The following is a 23,840-nucleotide window of genomic DNA, read 5'->3' on the forward strand; positions in this document are numbered from 1 at the left end:
TCTTATGATACACTGTGGGCACTATCCATATTGACATCCACAGGACTAAAGAACAGTGGTTGGGATTTGGACACCAAGGTTTTAATTCTTACTTCACAATAATTTATAAACATTGCAACCAGTCCCCTTTCCTGGCTGGCATCAGTTTCCCAACTCAGATGAACAGAAAAAAACTCACTTTCTCCCTTGCGGCTTCTCTCAACCTCCATCATGACAAAGCTCACTTCCTGAACTGTGCCCTGAGCAAAGTAGAAGCACTAGCAAACTCAAGGAAAAGCCACAAGAAAAGGTCCTCTTGACTTTCAAAGTTCACTTGTTCAAGGAGCATCCTTCTGACATCAGCTTTGAGAATTTTCCAAGATGCAACTCTATCCTGGCAGCTCCTTTGCTACCTCTCAGCTCCAGTCTACTCTACCAAATAGGGGCATGTACAAACATCATTATATTAGCCTATGCAAAATGTTTTCTAAAAGGAAAATGTTTTGTTAAAATATATTATTGTCATTTTAATAACAACATCATTACAAAGACAAATACACACATATTTTGGATAGTTTACAATTTACTTCTGTCCACTAGTGCAGATAACAGAGGGCTGTCTGATTTCTCCCAGGAGTTACTGTGTGTTCCTGGTCTCTGCAATGTTCCTGGACAGGCTGGGGTCACCATCACCCAGCAGGAGATTTTTTAGGTGGGCAGTGGGTGGTGATTGCCATTTAAAGGGGAGAGACATGAAATTTGAGTGTGGGAGGACAGAAAATGGTTGGGTGAGAGAGGTGAGATGTGGAGAGAAATGCTTCCTCCTTTTCCTTTAAATCTGATGCGAGACTTTTCAGGAAATTAAACACCGAGACTATTAGCATCAGATAGAAAACAGATGAGGTTAAGACATCGAAATACTACAGCAGATTCCCTGGGCAGGCAGAGAGGGGACATGTGTAAGCAATCACAGCAGTATTTCTGGAAAAGACCTTTTATGTTTTTAATACTTAACACTTCATAACAGGGACTAATAGGCAGGATAAAAAGAAGACTGCTCAAAAGGCAACTTGGGGGATGAATGATTTTCCAGACAACAGAGCTGGGGGAGGGAAACTTCTTGAGCTTCAGTTCCTCGGCCCTCCCACCTGCACCCACCCTCCTCTGCTCACTCACTCTGCTGAAGGCTGGGCAGGAGGATGGCATGAAAAGATGTGTCCCCATTAAAGAGGCTGAATCATCCTTTAGAGTGCTGGGCCACGGCTGAGGAGGAGGTACAGCCATGACCCCAGTGTAACAGCAAACAAAATAAACAGATCTAGGTGGAGGTCTGGCGAGAGTGCTGCACGGTCAGGAGCTGTGACTGCCACTGGAAGGACCCTCTGAAGGGGCCATCTCTGTCTCCTAACTGTAACCTCTGATTCCTAGATTCTTGGCATATGCAGCTTGATAAGCTGCCTCCTCCCTCCACTTTCTCATCTGTTATTGGGAAGTGGGCATATTCCACTAACCTGCGTAGTGCATGAGAAAAATAAAGATGATCAAACCCCCCCCCCCAATAAAAAGGAGCAAAAATGGTATGGATAATCATGCCTTTTGGGCAGGGACACTGTATTTCAGAGGCAATGGTGTTGTGAGCCTCCTCTGTGCTGTGTGTGGCAGTATGATCCTGGGCAAAGTACTCAGTCTGTGTCTCGGTTTCCATATCTATAAATAAAGGAATCTGGACCATCACTGTTTCTCCACTGGTGACCTATTGTCATTGGAGAGTAAGATGAGGGCCTAGTGGAGAACTGATGGATATACTTCAGGATGTTGGCATCTCTGGTCCCCAGGTACTAACTATCAGGTGTGTCCCTATAAACACACACGGTGCCCTGAAGTGTCCCTCACATTTTCTAATGCCCGGAGGCAGGTGGCTATGGAAAAACTGTTGAAAAATAGATAAATGGGTAAAGAAAACATCAAGGACTCTTATGGGAAGTTCCTTACCCATCTAGTTTTACGTGCCCGAGGCCCTCACGCAGCACAAAGCAGGCTTACCTTTCTGTCATTCATGTCATCCCCTGGACTATCATATTCACCCTGTAGGAGAAAAAGGGACACCAGATAAAGCCAATGGAATTATCAATAACAGATGCCAAATGAGAACAGGTTTTCTTCTTTTCATTTTCTAATGTCATCTCTTTCTTTCATTTCCATTTAGGGAAGTTTGAAAATATGGCACAGTAAGGGGCCAACCTTCCACTTTCTTAGTCACCAACACTTGCAATGTTTACCCAGATAATGTTTCACATGAAGATGATCCCCCTATATGCTTTAGAGGTGGGCCTGCACCTACTCACAGCAAAGGCAACTGCCTGTGGAAGGGTTAGCACATCATGTGAAAGCCACCTGGGCATGACATGCCCACTCTGTCCACAATGGGCCGAACTGAGTTTTGTATACACCACAGCAAAGGTGTCAGGAAAAAGGTGCCCATCTGAGAACATCTTGCCTCACCATCTCATTTGGGACCATATCTCAATAGTCTCACATTGGCCTTACTGTATGACAGATGCTAAAGACATGACCAATCAGGTGGCCAGTGAAACCAAGAGGCATTTAGTTCAAGGGCCAGTCAAGTTCCTCATGAATTGTCTTCAAAAATATCATTGTGCTACATCATGGGATGTTCATAACATTATTCCCACTAAGAGCAGTCAGTGACAGTCCAGTGGCAGGCCTTTGAGTCTCCTTTCATGGCCATTCACCCACCTCTACCAATATCTCCTCTATTTGCTGAGTTTGTATTTTCACACTTTCACCAAAACAAAAGGCAAGGAGTTATGGAAAGTTCAAACAAAAACCAGTTCCTTTTCCACCTGGAGACATAATGGGAGAGACAGTTCGAGACCATGGACAAAAACATACTGGGCATTACTGTCAGCCGTTAGTGGAACAGAGGCAGCCAAGATGTTTCAATGCCATGATCCTCTCCTGCCTTGCAGATATTCACCCACTACCTGGCCTGTGGTTTTCAACTTGTGGAAGATTAGAGAGAGAGCAGATGAATGTGGTACTCACATCATGAAGCGGGTAGGCAGCCTCGTAGATATTATTTGCTATCAGGGAGTTAATACCTACGGCAGAAAGATGAGAATAGTAACTCTGGGGCAGGAGTTCTCACCTTACCTCCCCCACTTTTTTTTAATGAATATTAAACCTTCACCTGCCTCCCAGCTAAAAGTTACTACATTCTCTTCTACATTCTTCCCACCCTAGAAGTTTTGTCAAGCTTCAGTTTTTAGTGTAAGAACAATATTTTTCATTTCCCAAATATTAAGTTGTTATAAAATCAGATACACTATCTCAAACTTCATATTCCTCCTGTCCTCAAGGATTCAGTTCATTCTAGTCCAATAACTTCCTCCAGTACCACCACAGCCACACCATCAGCTGGGAATCTATGTTCAGAGACAGCAGAGGTGTGGTTATGAGGATAACTCTAATTACAATGAAAAGAGAATATACCAAATGAATCAGACATTATTACCCTATGTGCATATATGATTACATGACCTGTGTAACTCTACATCATGTACAACCAGATGAATGAGAAGTTAAACTCCATTTATGTATGATGTGTCAAAATGCATTCTACTGTCATGCATAATTAATTATAACAAATAAAAAATAATCAAAAAGAATTCATGATACCCAAGTAGGATTATCTTTTTAATGATCTCAGGAAATTATTTTTAAATGAGCATGGATCAATGTACTTGTTCAATATGACATCTATTCTCAATTTACATGTTATGAATTCTCAGTCATTAAAGGTAGTATTATGGTTATTGACAACAACAACAAAAAAAAAAGAGGATATATCAGAGTCTCCCTCCACACCTATCTGAGCTCACATTTCTAGAACCTTCCTGTTCCTGTTCCTTCACAGGGTAGTACTCATTTACTGCCTGTGACTGACCTGTCTGCCTGGACCATAACATACCTGAGGTCAGGGGAAGTAGAACAGTAGTCATGAAGTCAGAACTATTTTTATAACAGTACTAAGACACTGTTTGCTTATTTCCTTTCTTATTCTCTCACAAGGGATACCACCCACCCATGGCTTAAGGAATGTGTGCATGTGTAGTCTTGTGCTTTAGAAAATTCTGTTTTAACTTCTAACACAATAAAAGTTTAATCATAAATAAATGTTCCTTGGGTTTCCCCAATAATTTTTTAAAGTGTAAAGGTGCCCTGACATTGCAAAGTTTGAAAACTACACAAGAGATTCAGTTTTGAATCCCTACAGTATCTCATACTACCTGCACATAATAGATAATACTGAATAAATGTCTTGTGCCTCTGATTCCAGCTTCTGCCCAACATAATGTCATTGTTACTTGCTTGTTTCATTCTTGGTTTTATTCAGAGACAGTAAAGTAGTCTGTATGTTCTGTCTGAGTCAGGATAGGCTGTCCTGGGTCACTGACTTCCAGATGGGAGGGATTATGTCTCACCAACTCACAATACCAGGGATCTCATCATAAAAGATTCCATTTGATCATGGAGAGGAAGGAGGAGGAGGAAGTTCCTGGTACACCAGGATTTCCCTTGTCTTGCACACATTGTCATCCCTGAAACATTTATTCCACAGAAACTATAGACAGTAGTGAGATGAGGAGATAATTGATTTTGGAGGGAAAGACGCATGATGTGCAAATGCTAAGCAATCTGCATTTGCAAGGCTCTGGATAAGCAATGACGTTGGATGACAAGTCTAGACAACGTTTACTCATTAATATGGACAATGTTCTACCTCCTGTTCCCACCCAATGTGCTACCCACACATTCAGAAACCTAAGAAGAACCCAAACAATCCTGTCTCCTCCATCAGTCCCCTCTTCCTCAAATTTTGCCTACATTCACCACAGTTCTGAGATGTAGGATGCCACAAAGACAATGCCACAGGCCCCACGTGGGACTGGAGGCCTATAGGAGCCTGCACAGGACACTCAGTGGCTGGCCACTCTTCCCATGAGTTGAAAGCTGAGTGCCTGGGTGCTGCTGTGTCACCAAGGAGCCCGTAGTCCTTTTCCGAATTTAAGTTTCCTCCTGGCAAGAGCAGAAAATATGCAAAATAATGTTGGGAGGTGAGAGGACTAAAGGGTGGGTAAAGGGAGTGCAGATGAGGGGTGCCCGGGAGGTTGGCTGAGCTGCAGATTTTTCTTTTTACTCACAAGACTACAATTTCACTCAGAGCATCATTAATCAATTCAAGAGCTCTAACCACAGCAATGCGAAGCCACCCTACAATAATCAAAGGGAGGAGTCCCAAGTTGGGAGGGATTTTTGGGAAGGGGGTTAGTTCAAAGCTACAAGACTGCTGTCGACATGGATAGAAGCTGAAGGATCACAGGCGGGGTGGGGCCCCAACTAGACTGCACCCCAGAAACTAACCATCCAATCCCTGAACTCACACCCCATGGTTGCCATGGCAGCTGTATATACCATGAAGACAGTTCCAAAACTGCATGGAAAAAGTTAAACAGGTGTTTCACCTTACTTAGATCTTCTGCTAATTCTCATCTCTTCTCAGCACAGTAGCCAAGTATCTGGAAGCATTAGACTGACAATCTGAACTCCTAGGTTCGGCTGCCAGAACCTCAGAAAGATCTCAAATCATTGGGGGTCTACTCAAATCATTGGGAGTATAGACTCCCAACCCCCTATTTCAAATAAAGCTCCTTATGTGCAGCACAGTCTCAAGCAGGGAGTTGGGTTCACTTCTAGGATATCATTTGCTGGTTGTTGTGTCCCCCAAAGACCTACAGGAACCTGGGTCAGAGAGCACACTCTTCCCTTCACTCACATCTCTCAAGGCACTTAGCTCACTGCAGGGAGCACAGGATGACCATCAAGAGAGTCGCCAGCCCTATGGCTATGGTTCTCGCATCTCTTCTTGTTTATCAAGGGCACTGCCCTCCTCACTACTTTGTTTGGCATCCTATGCTGATGAGGAAACACTAGACTCCAGTTGATTAGTCTGCCTCCTAAGACAGGAAGTCCAGGCAAATGGTCCTTTGCCTTGGAGCAAAGATTCAAGGTATGAAACCTGAGTTGTCCAATCTTCAAACTCCAGGGCCTCAAATGATATAACTGAATGTCTCTCCCACCCGTGGCTGTGGACCTCCAGCATGATACCTAGGTGGTTTCATATGGGCGATCCCAATCAGTGGCTGGGGGAAGAGAGGGGAGAGTACATGAAAGGAAGGGGGGCGGGGAGTAGAGTTGAAAAGCAACTACTCATCCACAGCTTCATTGGAGCGGGATTGCTTTGGCCTCTTGCTTTACCCTCAGACTTCAGAAACCAAGATTCCACCCCAAACAAGCATGGAAATCAGTTTGAAAGGAAAAGAAAATAATCAAACGTTTTTTAAAAAGAGACTTTGCTTTGAAAATTGAAATTCTGATTTTTTTCCTTCCTTTTCAGCAAAAATGGGCTAATTGGTTCCATCATGTGCCATTCATCTGGCCATAATGGCAAAGCTTTCTTCTTTGGGATCATGTCTATATTCTTTCCTCCCAGTTCTAGACCCAAAGAGAAAGAGAAAGGGAAAGACAGAGAAAGAGAGAGGAGACTTAAGCTTTTTTTCCAGAATGGAGGCCATAGAGAAGTAGAAAGTTCCAAGGACATTTTCCTTTCCCCCTGTTCCTGAAAAGAAACTGTGCCTCAAATCAAAGTATAATCTCTGAGGGTCCCTTGCTGATTCCTAAAATCTCCATGTCCATCTCTCCTTCAAATCTCCAGGTATGTCACACTTGTAGCTTTGAACTCTGACCTCCAAAGAAAAGAAGGTGTGCTTCCTCATTGCCGGGCAATGAAACATACCTCTAGGCAGCCTGATACAACGTGACCCAGCATCACTGTCTACATCCAGAGGCAATGCAGCCAAGAAACATGTCCTTGGTGGGTTCAGGCCCAAGTACTGGTCCCTGAAAACACATACTCATCATCCAAAAACCTGAAGTTAACATTCAGCTTAGAGACATCTCTGTTTCCTGGACACAAAGGAACAACTAAAGCACAGGAGTTAATGGTCTGCCTCCCAAAGCGAGTCTCATTAAATCTGCAAGTGCTGCTGGTGACAGGGACTATGGCTCTACTCCCTGCAGGCCAAACTCAAAGGAAACTTTCATCCATCGGGACAGGCACTTAGAGGAATGGTGCCTTACTCCTGAAAACCCATTTGGTTTTGATTCCCCCTAGAACAGGGCCCAGTCCTCCCGGCATTCCGCTTTCATCCCGCACTCCAGCCGGACGTAAATCTAAACCAGAGCCCCCAGACGGTGCATTTAACAGAGACTATATTTACCCATCACCAAATTGTCTTGACGTGTGCTTAATTACTTAAATGCCTTTAATCCCAAGCCTTTTCTTCTAGCAAAATAGAAACCAGTTCAGCTGGATGAATGATAAACCAGATGTTTACAACACACAACATGGTCTGGCTTCAGTCAAAATAATTAAGACATCGTCTCCTGAGTGGGAGGGGGATGCCCAAAGCATACATTTGTTTAAATGCTCTGACACCACAATGTCCATGAAAATGTAGCTCCATCAATCTGTAATTTTCTGTCCATGAAAAGGCAATAATAACTTCCATATGAAGGAACAAGAAAGGTGTTTGTCCTCATCTGATATGGTCAAGGAGGTTTGGGTTTCTTTCCATGGCAAAGCATGCTTTAAAGTCATTTGATGATGGAGTAAACTTCCAGGGCCCTAAAGGCTGACCTTAGGAAACATGACATTGATTAAGGAGGCATCACGGGGCTAGACCAAGTTTACAATCACTCACATGCGTCCACCACCAGGCAGAACTCGAATTGCAAATATTTTAGTTTCTGAACAGTGTGTGTGCATTAGCCTATAATCCCTCCTTTCCAGAGGTGAATAAGAAGTTAAACTATCCACTCCAGAGGGTTATGGAAGAATCCTAGAAAATTAAAATGTAGATCATCGCCAAACACCAGTCCACTGCACCCTTTCAAGGTCAGCTCCTCTTGCTTTGTCTTTGTACACAAATTTAGCATCCCCATCCCCAAGAGAGGAAGGAAGGGAGGAGGGAGACAGGGAGGGAGGGAGGAGTTGAAGAGTCTTAGCTGATAGTGGCTGCGACATTAAAAGGGACTGAATGCTGTATGTTCGTATAACAAATTTTAGAAAAGCAACAGCAAAAACTAAACCCTTTACAGACAGACTTGGTTATCCTTCGTACTTCAGAAAACAAATGGTCAGATCCTCAAGAGGCAAAGCACTTTGAAATACTCTTTAAATTCCCATATGTAAGTAGGTCAAGCAGGTTGCAACTGTACCTTATCTGTATTTTTATGTTTATCTTTTTCTTTAGCTAACTTAGAATTCCTAAGAATCACCTGGGTAGATGGTTAAAAATGCAGATCTGAGGAATTTGCTTCTACACATTCTGATTCAGCACATCTGGCATGAGCTCACAGCAGCTGAGGCTTTAACCAGTGCACCAGGTGATTCTAAGGCCAATTGAGTGCAGCCACACCTGAACAGCCTATGGTCATATTATAAAGAATCTATACAGGAGTACAAATATTTCTTCCAACCACCCTCACCTGAATCCTACTCATTTGAATTTCCCTACCACTGTAATTGTCTACTCCATCCTCTCTGAGGTCTGAAGATATTTGACCCCAGGTCCAGGTCATAGCCTGGAATCTGCTCTCTGTGAACTTACAGGAAAGTGCGTTTTCTCTCTGGCTTCCTGGGCTCATATGTAAAGAGATCACCAGACACCTCTGAATCACAGGAACTATCAGATAAAAAGGAACTTCAAGAGAATTAAGAAGCCCCATGTTTGATGGAGAAATAGGTCCACAGAGGGCGTGTGACTTAGAACAGGCACCTGCTTCTCTAACCTCACCAGGTGTATGCCTACCACCATTTCCCCTTCTAGGTATGTATACTCCATGTCCTCTCCATCTCACATGAGTGGGCTCCCACGGTCTGTGGCCGCCTCCTGTGCTCAGCAGGTCAAGGGGAGATAAGAGAGTATTTAGACCCTCAGATTCTGCTCAATCACCTTCACAAGGCTACTCATCTACCCAAGTCCCTCCTTCCATGTCCACTGACCTCTCTCTCCTTATGGTCCTAGGGGTGGTTAGAGGTCTGCTACCATCAACTCCAGATCATCACACTGTTCCTAGAATTCTTCAACTCCATACCCTGGACCTTTGAAAATGGTCTCTATACATACCTACCTTGAATCATCCTGAGTGTACTATTTGCTGCTGTTGGGACCCTGACTCTGGAATTGCTACCGTTTGATCTTCTGTCTTATTTGCTATCCTTGCACATCTTTATCTTTCTAGGCAGCATGTGGCTTATGCCCCCTTCTCAAATATTACCTCATCTGGAAGGCCTTCTCTGGCTACACTTTTTTTTTTTTTTTTTTTTTTTTTTTTTTTTTTTTGGTACTGGGGATTGAACCTAAAGGCACTTATCCACTAAGCCACATCCCCACCCTTTTTATTTTTTATTTTGAAACAGGGTCTCACTAAATTGCTAAAGGCCTCACTAAGTTGTGAGGCTGGCTTTGAATCTGCAATCCTCCTGTCTCAGTCTCCTGAGCCACTGGGATTACAAGTGTGCACCACTGTGCCCAGCTGATTACACTATTTAAAAGACTCTCCACTCCAATTTCATTTCTAGTGCCTTTCCTTGCTTTATTTTTTTCCTCCTATTATATATTCCTACATGACATATCATCCATCTTATTTTTTTGGTTTATTTTGCATCTCTCATTACTGGACTGCAAGCCCCATAATAGCAAGTGTTTTTATCTGTTTAACAAAATTCTGTATTCCCCAGTTCTAGAATAGGAGTGACACAGAGTAGGTGCTTGATAAATAGTTATTGAATGAATGAACGGGTAATACAATGGGAAGAGTTCAGTTTCCACCTCCTCTGGGAAATCTTTCCCAATAACTTCATCCATTTACCAACTGATAGACCTACAGAGCACTGAAGAAGAGCCAAGAAACTGGGTTCAAAATCTGGCTCTAAATATCCCACTGCAGGCATGCCAGTTAATCCCTCTGTTGTGAAATTAGTTAACATCTGTTGAGCCTACTTTGCATGGTAATTTAAAAGATCAAATGAGATAATGAGTATGAAAGTGCTTTGAAAAACACACAACCATATGCAAGCAAGGAGTCCTTATTATTTTGGTACAGGAATACCTTATTTGTAGAGAAATGTCGTACCTGGTTATCTCAGTTCTCATAACAGAACACCCAGAAGCAAGAAAAAATATCTGTAAATAGCCAATACAGATTTCAAGAAAGCTGCTCTCCCTAATGTTAAATCCACCTTAACCACAGCAGAATCCTCAGACCTTCCCTCAAAGCATTTTCACTCTCTCTTTACCCAAAATTCTAATTAGCATGTTTTTCTGTCTCCCAAACTGCAAAACTGCAAAGCAAAACCAAAATAGCAAAGCTCGGGAGTGAGGCTTCCAGAGTCAAGAAATGAAGAAATCAGAGCAGCATGGGGCAATTAATTCTAACAACACTGATAATCCTTGAAGAAACATTAAAAAATACTTGTTCTCATTGATAATGCTGAATTATCCAGAAAAGTTTACATATGTCCTTAAACAGAGAATATCCATAGACACATTCAACATAGAAAGCAGGGACTTGTGAGATAGATTTTTGGAAGGATTTCTATACAAGAAGATGTTACTGCAAACAGGAAAAGCTACAAAACTGACTGTATTTCCCTTTCTCTTTAGGTCAGGGTTAAATTTTCAGCTCAACTACAGAAACTCAAGGACCTTACGGTTTGAATATTTGTATTCTATTTTTTCCTCCTAGTTCTGACATTCTATTTCAATTTGTGTTTTTCCTGGTTCTTGTTTTTTTAATTTATCACTTATATTAGGCTGTTTTATTGTTTTCCTTGTAAGCCATCTCAGAAATTTGTGGAACAAGGCAGGAATATAAATAAATCAGTACCTACAACTTGTATGTAGGCTGAAGCTTTGCAAAAGTAGACATTCAATAAAAACGCATTGTCTACAAAGAAAAAAATGATGACTGTAAACAGGAGAATTGCTGAACTCGTATTATCTTCACTATCCTTTCCATTTTCTAATTTCTGAATTAGATACAATGGGAAAGAAGAAGACTTTTTGTAGGTTTGTCACAAATATAATCAGCAAGGACAAGGGATCTATGGAAATACCTACAATCACAAGTATAGTCCTGTTCACCCTTTTTCTCTTCTTTTCATGACACTATAGTGCTCTGGAAGAATTTAAGACAATTGTAACCATTTGTGCTTCCCTTTCACTCTTATAAACCAGAGAGAAGGGCAATAAATTCTAAATTCACCCTCATAGGCTCTAAGATCCGTATTATGGTGAAGCCTCTCCATGTTATCATGTTCCTCATTGTTTCTGATCTTCTAAGAGAGATTGGCATGTTGGCCAAAGAGCTTAGAAGGACCTTGACTTTCACAGGCAGAGGTCAAATCACTTGAAAACTGGTCTTTGGGGTTCTCCTCTGCTGAAAAGCAGAGTTCAATCATGCGCCCCTTCTTACAAAGCTGGTAAGTCATCAACAGCTAGTATGGAATTAACAGGCTTTTAAAGACTTGATCTAAGTCCACTCCTAGCTCACAGTATCCCAAAAATAGTGGAAATAGGATTGGGGCAAGGACATCCAAGTTCTAGACCCACTTCTGATGACTGTGACTCAATATTTGACCTTGAACAAGTTACCTCTGCTCTTCATGTCCATTTATAGTTGGAGATGATAATTTCTGACATACCTGCTTTCCCTGGGAGCAATGAAACTAATATTAGATAATTTCTGTTGATACTTAGAAGCATACATGTAAGTTAATTGCTTTCTGCTCTGTGACCCCATTCCACTTTACATGTCTATTACAGCACCTGCCACATTATCTCATAATTACCTGTATGCAAGTCTATCTGCATGGCTACACTAAGGGTCCCTCAAGGGTAGAAAATAGTCAAATTCATCTTGGCATCCCTGGGCTTCTGTAACATCATTTGACACATAACAGGTACTCAATAAATGTTTTTCAATGTCAAAAAAAGGAATTTTTAACAAATTTTTGAACACTACTCAACAATGACAAAATCCTAATGATGTTTGACTTTGAGACAAAAAAAAAAAAATAGCTTCAGATCCTCAAAGGAAAAATACAACCTTCGAAACTAAAATGGAGAATTCTAGTGATTTTGTAACAACCAGTAGACTATCCCCCCAAATAAACTTTAGTTTTTAAGGAATTCCCAGTTTACAAAACAAACTAGCAGCTGCCTATTTAAACTTTGCAAAAACTCTGCAAGATAAGTATTATCTTCATTTATCATAAAAGAAAGTTGAGTTGTAGAGAAGTTAAGTCACTTGTCCATGAACACACATAGTCAGAAATTTACAACAACTGATGTGGGACTAGCAGGCTTAGCATTTTTTAACTAATTTGCTAAATCAAATCAACTGAATAGAATGTGCAAAGCAGATATCTAGGTGCACTGGGGCATAAAAGATGATTTAGACACATCTCTTGAACTCACTTGGGAATCAAAGCCATTGACATAAATAATGAGCAAGAAAGAGATTGAGTTTGATGGGAATTCCAAGTAGAGGTCAGTAAGGGAGAATCACTTAGTCAGTGACTTGATCTGGGGATGGGCACGAGTGAGACTGGGGAAGACAGCAGGTAGGATACGCAGGTAAAGGAAATGGTAGGAGCAAAAATGGAGAGGTCAGCGGTCCTGTTAATAGGAGGAGAAGTAGGGGAAAAGACAGAAAATATATCAGACAGTGGTGGACATATTGACTTTGAAGTTCTGGTGAACATCTAAATGGAGGTGTCCATTCAGCCATTGGAAATGCTGGACTGGAATTGGTGAGAGAATCAGGAATAAAAATATATGGTTGCAAGTCATCTACATGGAAGAAATGTGAGAGAGGATAAGAATAAGAGGAACAGACAGGAAGGAAACAAGGAGAGGTGCAGTGAGCAAAGGCCAAAGGAACCGGGAGAAGATAACATCTAAAATGTGGAAAAGTAATCAAAGAAGTCCATGAAGTAAACACAGACAACAGCAGTTTAGGAGACCAGCAGTACCTTCCTGGTCATCAACTATCAGAAGATGAAGGTTCAGCAAAGAAGTTTTGGAAGGATATAGGAAGCTAAGAAGAAGGTGATGACTGAGAAAAAGACCATGAAGTAGGGGAAATAATCACTAATAACATCTGAAAGAGAAATTTGGGTCAAACTGGGGAGGGTAGGTGAGGGTAAAAATCGCATTAATAGAATTGAGTGAAAGAGAATACAAGACAATGGATAGAAGCTCCAAGAAATTATAAAATACATCTCAGATCTCTTGACTCATTTTGTTACTCTTGAAGTGAGATCTTCTGTCTGCTCCATGGAATTGGGTTGGCATAATGGTCTCATATACCCACTCATTTTTGCCTCATCAATACCATGCTCCACACAAATAACAATGCACAAAAATTTTGAGTTTAAAATTGGAGTGTTATTTGGGAAATCTGCAACAAGATGAGTACATCAAAAGCAAACATGAGCAGACATAATTACCCCTAAGAGAGAATAAGCACTTTTCTAAACTCCTATTAATAACACAAAACCTGTTTTAATACCTTCCTCAGAACTGTTTCCTTGGCCTCAATTCATGAGTCCCAAAATGTGAGCTGGTATTGTTGTCATCATCATTATTCCTTAGCTTGATGGCCTTCTCCCCTTATTAGACTTGACTCTAAGTGACTCTGGACTCTTTTCAACTCAAAGACGCTGCAAAAGCCAAAAACTGGCCACCACAGAGCATATTCTGAAGTTGTTTCTCCCTATGGATTCAAAAGCCATTTTGAGATGGGCTTAGGAACTCTGAGGGCACAACTCAGGTTTTCCCCTTTGCCATCAGGTATATCCACAGTCCATCAGCGTCAGGGCAGACTGCCTTACACTGCAAGCTCCAAAATGCTGAGATTCCTGCTTCAAAGGTTTTTTCTAAATACCCTCAAATTTGAAAAACAAACCACAAGGAGAACAGCCAGATGCAGTGAGAGAATGCTGAACCTAGAAGAGGCACATTTGGACCCCACCATCCTTCACTGTATAGTTAGTTCCTCATATATAGTAAACAGGTTGGACTAAAGGTCTTCTAAAATGCTTTTTTCTTAAAAATAAATAAAAATTGTCCAAGTTTTATGTGATTATTAAAACCTATTGGAGATCGGGCAGAGAGGGGCAGCAGAATTATCAGGATAAAATAAAAGTGCAGGCAGTACAGAGAAAAGACAGGAAAGCCCAGACACCTGCCATCAAGGTCTGAGAGAAGCTTCAACAGCCTTGGGAACAGCCCTGACCCCACCAAGAAACTGGGCGCCCCCAGTTCCTGGGGACCCAGGCGGTGCTTCTCTGCCTAAGGGAAGGCAGCTTCTCCGTGTGGGGCGCATGTCTGCTGTTCCCTGCTGGCCACCAAGGGAGTTGTTGAAAGGGCAGCTCTGGGCTCATGGCAGGGGAGGGGGAGCTCCTTACCCATCGTGTTGTTAGCTCGAGAACAGGATGTTCGCTTCAGAATCTCGTGCACCTAAAAGGGGACAACAGCAGAGCTGTGAATGCCTTGACCACCTTACGTCACCACTGCCTGTGGGGCCAGCAGGCGTGGATGCCGGCGTGGGGGCCCCTGTGGAGGGTGGGGGAAGCCAACCACGTGCCGAGTTCATAGACTGCTCATCAAACTCATTCAAACTTGAGTATTTTGAGAAAGCAAAGAATTTAAACACACACACACACCTTTGACCTTACTGAAAAAATAAATAAATAAAAGGTCATAAATTGACTGCAGTTACAGTAGGTAAGGAAAACAGAGGCATGCCCAGAGCACAGCACCCTCTAGAGGACTGGGAGGAAGCCCCATACCCCCAACCCTATCCTAGTCCCTAGGGGAACAGCATCTGCCTCTCACAAAGGGACCTTCCTCCCTATAGGTCCTGGAAGGCATGACTCCTGCACCAGCCTGGAGCACATGTAGACTGGGAGAGCCCAGGAGACACAGTCAGGTGCAGAGGGATCCAGAACCAACCCTCAGAGGCTCTGCCCTGCTTTGTCCCCTAATGGAGCCGTCTGGGGAGCAGCCTGAGAAGCCCACAAGACAATGAATAAGAACGGGCATGGTAAAATGGAAAAGGGCTGCCTGTATATTGGCCACTGATATTCTTATTTCTTGGAGTTGCTGCTGAGTCCTCATTCTGCCTCTCTAATCCAAACATAACCTACACTTCTTCCAGGACTCCCTGCCTTACAGCATCTCTCACGTGGAAGAAAGGTAAGTCAATATAGTATAAAACTAATGACCTCTGCCAGGCACAGTGGTGCACACCTGTAATCCCAGCAGTTTGGGAGGTTGAGGCAGGAGGATTATGAGTTCAATTTAGTATGACAACTTAGTGAGGTCATAAGCAACTTAGCAAGACCCTGTCTCAAAATAAAAAATATAAAGAGCTGGGGATATGGCTCAGTGGTTAACCACCCCTGGGTTCAATAGCTGGTACCAAAAACAAAATGACAAAAAGCAAACTAGTGATCTCCCAGTGGGCCCCAACCCTAAGGTAGGCTATGAAGAGGCAGTAACATCTGCTCTGGGACAAATAACTGGACTGGTCAAACACCAACAAAAGAGAACAGGAAAGCCTTTAGAGATGCAAGTAAGGTCCTTAGACAAAAGTACAGGACAGAGCAGAATCTAGAATGGATTCAAGTCTCTTTCCCACTCTTCTCTTAGTGTGGAGTGGACTGAAGAAAGGGCAGAAGGGGAAGGAAGAAGCTTCCAGAAGGAGAGATGAATGAGAGAAGATAGGTTACCCCACTATTAGTCACATTCCCATATTCTAGCCACAGACCTAGAGGGAGTAGTAATGAATAGCTTCCAACAGAATGGGGCCCAAGAGTGTTTAATTCTGCTTCTAATACAGTACAGTAATTCAACAGCAATAATAATTAGGAACAGAATTTATATGGCATTGTATTATTTTACAGGCACTGTGCAATTATCGGGTAATCTCCACAACACCCTATAACTCCCCCACAGTCGTGGGACCCAAGCCACAGTGAGATTTAATTGGCTTGTAATAGCATCAAAGAAAATGGGAAGTTCACACTTTTTTCCATAAGAGGCAAAAAGGAATCATATGTCCATTTTTAACCCTTGCTACAACACCAGGCTGAGGAACCTTAGCTGTTCTCTTGCACATCCTGAAAGCAGGAGTTAAGACTGTGTTTTCCTCTGTACATTCCTCTAGTCACCTGTCCCTTCTTCCTTATCCTTTCTTATCACTTAGTTGGCAAGGAGGTCCTTCTAGGTCTTTAGCACTTATTTCTTCTCCAGTGGAAACCTAAGCTCTTTCCTAGGGACCAGTGGAGTTGCATTTCCATTTCCCATGTTGTCATGAGAAACTTCTAGCATGCCATAGGGCCCTCTTTCTTTCTTCTACCTATAGACTTAATGACCTCTATGGTGGTACAGAATTAACTGGTGGGTAAATGGAGGTTCTATAGGGCTTGCATGGGGCCACAGGGACATAAGCTGTACACAGATTTTTATGCAAATCAAACATCCTATACAATTCAAAACCCTGATGTAAAAGACAAAAAGACTGTAGAAGGGCTACAGTCATGAATGTGGGTCTGTTGAATGGGCTGATGACTTTATCCCTGGACAAGTTGGTTAACTAGTGTTTCCTGTGATATAAATTTACATCATCATGAGGAATGAAAGAAAGAAAAATGAATAGAGTACTTAGTGACCCTGAAATCAGGACTGCTTCTGGTCCTTGTTCTAACACTAACGATCTCTAGGATTTTTTTTTTCAATGCATGGTTTCTCAGAGCCTCAGTTTCCTCAACTATACAAGGGGGTCACCTCAGTGGTTTAAAGGTCCCATCAGCTTGGCACTCCCTGTTTTGTGATTCTAAGAAGGGCTTTAGCAGAGATGCTCCTCTCAACCTACAGTGACAGAAGTTTTTTGTTGTTTTTGTTTGTTTGTTTTTTGCTACTGGGATGGGGAAGCTCTTGGATACTGAACTCAGTTGCTAGGTAACTCCAAGCAAATGATGAAGAGAGGTAGCAGAGAGGATAACCAGGTACTCAGTCTTTCCTAAACCCCCTTTCTAACCCAGTACATCCATTTACTTACAATGCGGCTACGGGTGGCATTGTCAAAGAAGGTGTCCTTTTCCTGAATGTTGTACCTGGAGACACCAAGAAAGTAGTTGGAAGACTCATTTCATTACACTTACACTGATACTACTGCCACCCCCAGCCCAGAGCAAGCTGGGTGATATATCAAGATTGTAAAACACACACATGCTCACAGTGTCTATGCTCTTTTCAACAATAATTCTGAAAATTCATGGTCGGAATGTATCATAAAGAACAAATTGAAAAGAAGAAAAAAGCTACATCAATAAAAACATTTATTACAAAGTTATTTATCAGAGTATAGAGATAAAAAGCAATTCCAAAATCAATGTAATAGTCATTCAGCTACTGAAAATTATAATTGTGAACATTTTGTAAATAGAAAAAGATTATATCATGGTTAAAAAATATTGTGTAGATATAATTTTTTTAAATAAAAGTATGCAGAAAATATACCTGTGCATGGATAAAGGTAGTAAAAATACCAAAAGAAGGTATTGGGGTTACAACTCTTTTTGTTTTTCAAAAAAATTATTTAATTTGCTGGGTGCAATGGCACTTTCCTGTAATCCCAGCAGCTCAGGAGGCTGAGGCAGGAGGATATCGAGTTCAGAGCCAGTCTCAGCAAAAAGCGAGGTGCTAAGCAAGTCAATGAGACCCTGTCTCTAAATAAAATACAAAATAGGGCTGGGAATAGGGCTCAGTGGTCAAGGCCCCTGAGTTCAATCCCCAGTAACCACCCCCCAAAAAAATTCATTTGAATATATGTCTCAATAATACACAAATATAATTTTTTAAATAAATAATAAAGAACTTTACTTTTTCTGAATAAGAATAAATATACATAAAAGCAAAAACTCAAGAATCATTGCAACATTAAAAAAGTAAATCGATCATGTTGATTTCATCCTTGGCATTTTTATGATTATCCTCATCAAGTTTTAAGATATTTCTAGACCCTTTGTAGAAAAAGAAATAAAACATATAATCATCTTTATAAAAGATGAATCCATTTCGTGTTAACACTGTCATCTCATCAATTAGATATCAAACTCTTAATTATGCAAGGCCCATGTCTGTTCTAAGTTTCATGCATTGATTGAACTTGCACTCGAAAAAGGCATCCATGGAGTGTCCTGTGCTTAGGGCACTGTGCAGGAGGACACACAAATGAATAAAGTGTGCTCTCAGCTCCCCAGAGCCACCAGCCACTGGGAGATGTGTCTCTAAGTAACAGATGCAGAGAAGAATGTGACACTGTAGACCATGACTATGAAAATTCAGAGGATGGAGAGCAGTCTGCTGGATTTCCGGTGGGAAGAACAGAATTTTCTCTCAAGGAAGGTGTTGATGAACTGGCCTTGGGGTATAGCAGAAATGAAATTAATGGAGCTGTGGGGGCGGTGGCTGTTCAGAGGCCAGCACCAGCATGGATGAAGGCCTGTGGCAGGGGAAGCCTAGAAAAAGCCAGGGTACAAAAAGAGGCAAGGGGCCACCTTGCCAGGTATGGCTCAGCAACTTACAGCTACATGAACCTGCACTGACTCTGGAACTCATTTCCTCTCTATAACAGAAGGATAGTACATCTGACAGGTCACCTCATGGGGGAGTATGAGGACTCATTGAAGGAATATATGCAAAAGTAATAGCAGATACATGTGTACAGAACTATTATCTAATGTGGCAAAGATGGGTGTGAGATAATCTCCAATGAACACAAACTGCTCTATGACTCCTGCCTCCTAAAAAGGACATGACTCTTCCTGTCCTCTCTGCTTTTCCAGGCCCCTTCCTTGCCCTCTCTCACTCAATTCCCTTATCACTCCTGACAGCTACATAGTCCCCACTTCGCTCCTAAAGCAGAATTAATGTTTGCTGCATCTCTCACTTCCTGACTATGGCTCCCCCTTCCAGATGTTTCCCAAATGGCTATTCCTGTAAAGAGCGTCTATTCACTCTTCTTGGGTGGGAATTGGGGAGGGCATCTCCTGAGTCAGTGAGTACATGGGAGGCAATGGGAATATAGAAATACAGAAGATTTGTCCATCTTCTGTCTGGTTTATCACATGATGTCAAAAGCCCCATTAACTGGGGTCTAGGCAGATGGCCTGCCCACAGAAGGTACACAGGTGTCTGACCACTTTCTCACAGAATTCCACAGTTTATATCTGGCTGCTCCCTGGTTCCTCTTCCATCATGCACAGTGGCCAAATGGCAGGTGTTATCACTGGAAAGATGCCCAGGGACAATCTCACATGGGGAAAGGGAGTCACAGGCACAGGGACTATTCCACTGGGAGACCACACTTCCTCTCCTCTCTCCTAGACACAGGGCACTCACTTCATGAGCCCATGGCTCATGCCCAGAAAAGTGTTTGGTAATTCCTCCTCCCCATCCCCTCTCGCATACCTGCCCCAGTGGCTCCTATACTCACAGGTACATTTTCTCTCTGGAGAATGGGTAGGAAAGGTTCTTCATCCTGTTGTGACTGTGCTCTGGAACTCTGGGTTGCAGGGGTGAGCTCAGCTTCTGCAGAATCGCATTGAACTTCTTTGCAATGCTTCCTCCTGCTTTGATCTCGTACATCTATGAAAAGCAAAGACACAGGCCTGAAAAAGGGGCCACAAGCAACACTGAAAGAATGACTGTGACCAAAGCTGTTTGGGACACAGAAATGGGGGTGCAGGGGGTGTGGTGTGTACACTTAGGATCTGGAAAAAGGAGGAGATTTGGAGAAACAAGTACAGCACTTCTCTTCCCCCATTGCTTTCACAAGTACTGTCTCAATTATGTGTGCTGATGGAGGTGACCAGTGTAGAGAAATGACCAGACACTACTTTCTATATGACTTTGTCACATATCTTAAAAGAAAACACATGCCCACTATGCCACAGTCACCCTATCCTTACTGGACAAATACATATATAGAAATACTGAATAGATAATATTAGGTACTTAACCAAAAGTAGCTTCAAGCTCACAAGACCTCAGCTATATAGATAATGTTATAACCACATTATGATGAGGAAATTAAGACTCCAACAGATGAGACAAGACAATCAAGGCTGCACAAATAATAATGGGTGACAGTTTGAGTTTCACTCAAATCAACCTAATCCCAAGTCTGTGTTGTACAGCTACCCCACACTTCTATGACCACTGGCACCACTTTCTTTGTGTGTTTTCCTTGGGGCATGCCTATGTTTAAATGAGTTTGCCTTCAGAGTATTAAATATTCAATGAGAATCCACCTTGAGTAATGCAGCACCAAGATAATCATTAATAATTATAAGACATAGGTTTTTTTAACAATGCACAAAATGCTACTTGCCTACATTATAACTTTTGGTCTTTCTGATTTGCAAATGTAATAATTGAAACACAAAGATTGCACTTCTAATAGTAAACTGTAATAAATTAATGGTGGTTACAATTTTTTGGTACTGGAGATTGAACCCAGGAGCACCAAATTACACCCCCAATCCATTTATTTTGAGACGGGTCTCACTAAGTTACTGAGGATCTCACTAAGTTTCTGAGATTGTCCTCAAACTTATGATCCTCCTGCCTCAGTCTCCCTAGTTGCTGGGATTACAGGTGTGCATCACTGTGCATGGAAGCTACAATTTTTAAAAATGCCCTTTCAAGATATGTAAATTTATGATTACACATAAAGGTATGGCTTTACTTCATGTACAAACAGAGAAACAACATGTATCCCATTTGTTTACAATAAAAAAAATAAAGGGAAAAAAACTCTTTTGTATCATAAAAAAAAAAAGATGTAGCATCTCTTCTATTCCCTCCCTTCCTCTTTGAATTTGGGTGACCTCCATGGCCACTTGACCAGCAGAGTACAGCAGAAGGGACACCATGCCAGCTCCATCCTTTAAAATCAGCAACTTCTGCCTTGTTCCTTGCAGCCCTGAGTCATGCTCTAAAATATCTGTAGAGGATCTCTGCCCTACCAAGCAGCAGGTATGGGAGTGAAGCCTCTTGAACTCCAAGCCATCAAATGGTCTCAGTTGACACCATATAAAGCAGATTAACCCTAGCCCACCTCTGCTCAATTTCCTGACCCAAAAGTCATGAGATATAATACAGTCAGTGTTAAGCTACTAGTTGGGGTTAATTTGTAATGCTGCTATGAATAACTGGAACAAGAGCCAATAACCAAATCTTCTGACTTGAAAGTCTGCTTTCTTTATCATGATAGCCTCAAGTTGCTGGAATCTACTTGGGCAGAAAGATATGTACAAAACACTTATGAGCTAGACTGAGATAAAGACCATCAAATATTTGCAAAGAGCTTTGGGGTTCAAAGGAAAGAGGCAGCACATCCAGTTGAAGAATCAGAAAATCATTTTACAGGGGACCCATTTCAGTTAGGTTTAGCAGATGGGGTAAACTCCTTTCTGTTATCATTTTGTTCTTTAATAAACTAATGATAAGTAGTGGGGAAAGAATCTGCCCAATATAATAAACCAACACATAACCACATTTTATTTATTTCTTCCCTGCATTTTTTCTATGCATTTTGATTTCAATTATAAAATTAATACAGTTCTGGTTAGCAAATGAACCCAAACCTTTGAGAGTATTAACTAAATGCAAAGAGTTTCCTTTAACTTCCAAACCAATCTCACTGTCCTCTCCAAAGGAAACCACAATAACAGTTTGGAAAATATTACACCTCAACTCTTTCCATACAGATAGAGACAGTGATGTGTATGTGTGTGTGTGTGTGTGCACGCATATGTGTAAGTATATATGTATTTATTCTTATAATCCCTTTTTAAACAACTGTGATCATACTTCACATATTGTTCTACAATTTGTTTTTCTCATTTAATAGTGTGTTAAAGACACTTTTCAGGTCTGTTCATACAGAGCTGTCTTAATGAGTTCATTGTGTACTGCACAGTAAATGTGAATCATAATTTGTTTAGCATTTACCCAGCAATGGGCATTTATCTTGTTTTCTATACATGGTTTATCTTGTTTTCTATTAAAATTACCTTGTAAATACTTTTAATGATTAAATTTGAACAGATATAAGCAAAGACACTGCAGAAAGACAAAAACAAGTAGAAGAATTCAAGTTGGGTCTAAGGAGGGTTCAATGGGCTTGCTATAGTTTGGGCCGTAAGTGTTCCCCCAAAGGTTCATATAGCAAACACTTGATCAAAGTATGGTGGTTTTGGAAGCTGATGAAACCCTGAAAAGATAGACAGATCTTTAGGTCATTGGAGGTGTGGGAGATCTTTAGGTCATCGGAGGTCTGCCTGGGAGGGAATTTGAGGACCCTGGTCCCTTCCTTCCTCTTTCATTTCTCTTCCCAGTCATGAGGTGAGTGGTTTCATTCCACCACTCTGACATGATGTGCTGCCTAGCCATAGGCCCAAAGAAACAGGGCCAATCAATCATGGACTGAAATCCTTAAAACCATGAGCCAAAATAAACCTTTTCTTTTTCTAAGTTGATTATATTAGGTATTTATTATACTATAAAGGGAAGCTGATTAACATGGTAACTTTTTTGGAATATGGGGAATAAATATGACAGTCATGGCAGAAGGGCAAACTAAGATCAAGCAGATGAAGATCCTGCTGCACACAGCAAGAGAAATTAAGCAGAGTCTGAACATGGCAAAAGCTTACCTGTGAATTGAGACCTCAGCCAAGATCATGCAGACAGTGCAGACCAGTTAATAATCATTGGGACCTTGAGCCTGTGTTCTCAACGCTCTACTCTACTGCTTCATTTGCCAAAACATGGGATATCATAAAGGAAAACACCATGAAACTTACAATATTTCCTTTGTTGTTATAAAGATCCTGCCAAATCTCTCCTTCACACTCTGTACTGCAAAAAGCTCACCTCTCAGGCATCTCTGGGTCTGGAGGGAAGTGTGAGAATATGACCCACTCATACTGCTCCAGAACATATATATCTTGTAGGTCATTCAGGGCAAGTGCTGATCAGGTGTATGCCCTGCAAAGAAACTACAGGATTAACCAAACCCACGACCATTCTTCTCTAAATGTCATGAGTGTGGAAACTAAAGTTTCAGAGAAGAAGTGAGGCTGATAGACTTTGTCCTCCTCATACCCTGGCATGGCAGACTTGGACCAACCAAGGGTACTTCTTCTTTGTCCACATCTCTCCAATTCCACCACTGATGTCCCAGTCCAAGGAACCTTCAGCTACAGCAATGACTGAAATTCCTACATCTTTTCTCACTTAGAGTTGCCAGATTTAACAAAAAAAAAAAAAAAAAAAACACAGGATGTCCAGTTAAATCTGAATTTCAGACAAACAGTGAACATTTGTTAGTGTCCCATGTGATATTTGGAACATACTTACACTAAAATATTATGCTAGTAAAATAATATTTTTAGTATAAGTATGTCCCATTCAGTATTTGGGATGTATTTATACTAAAAAAAATTCATGACTTATCCAAAATTAAAATTAACTGGATGTGATTTGGATGAGTGTCTCCCAAAGGGTCACATGTGAAGACTTTGTCCCCAGGGTAGTAGTGTTGAAAGATGCTGTTGACCTGTAAGAGATGAG

At 41.6% G+C, this 23,840-nt stretch overlaps 1 protein-coding gene across 1 annotated transcript in view; it reads right to left on the reverse strand.

Annotated features, from left to right (window-relative positions):
- ANO2 (anoctamin 2) overlaps positions 1-23,840 on the reverse strand; it is a 335,522-nt gene that overhangs the window by 220,458 nt on the left and 91,224 nt on the right. The window contains exons 4-8 of the mRNA XM_079140683.1: positions 19,696-19,847; positions 17,257-17,311; positions 14,600-14,651; positions 3,046-3,101; positions 2,023-2,064 (exon numbers count right to left, since the gene is read on the reverse strand). Coding sequence (XP_078996809.1) covers positions 2,023-2,064; positions 3,046-3,101; positions 14,600-14,651; positions 17,257-17,311; positions 19,696-19,847 — 357 coding nt within the window. The remainder of the gene's footprint in view (positions 1-2,022; positions 2,065-3,045; positions 3,102-14,599; positions 14,652-17,256; positions 17,312-19,695; positions 19,848-23,840) is intronic.

This window comes from Sciurus vulgaris (assembly GCF_902686455.1).
Source record: "Sciurus vulgaris genome assembly, chromosome: 5".
Lineage (NCBI taxonomy): Eukaryota > Metazoa > Chordata > Mammalia > Rodentia > Sciuridae > Sciurus > Sciurus vulgaris.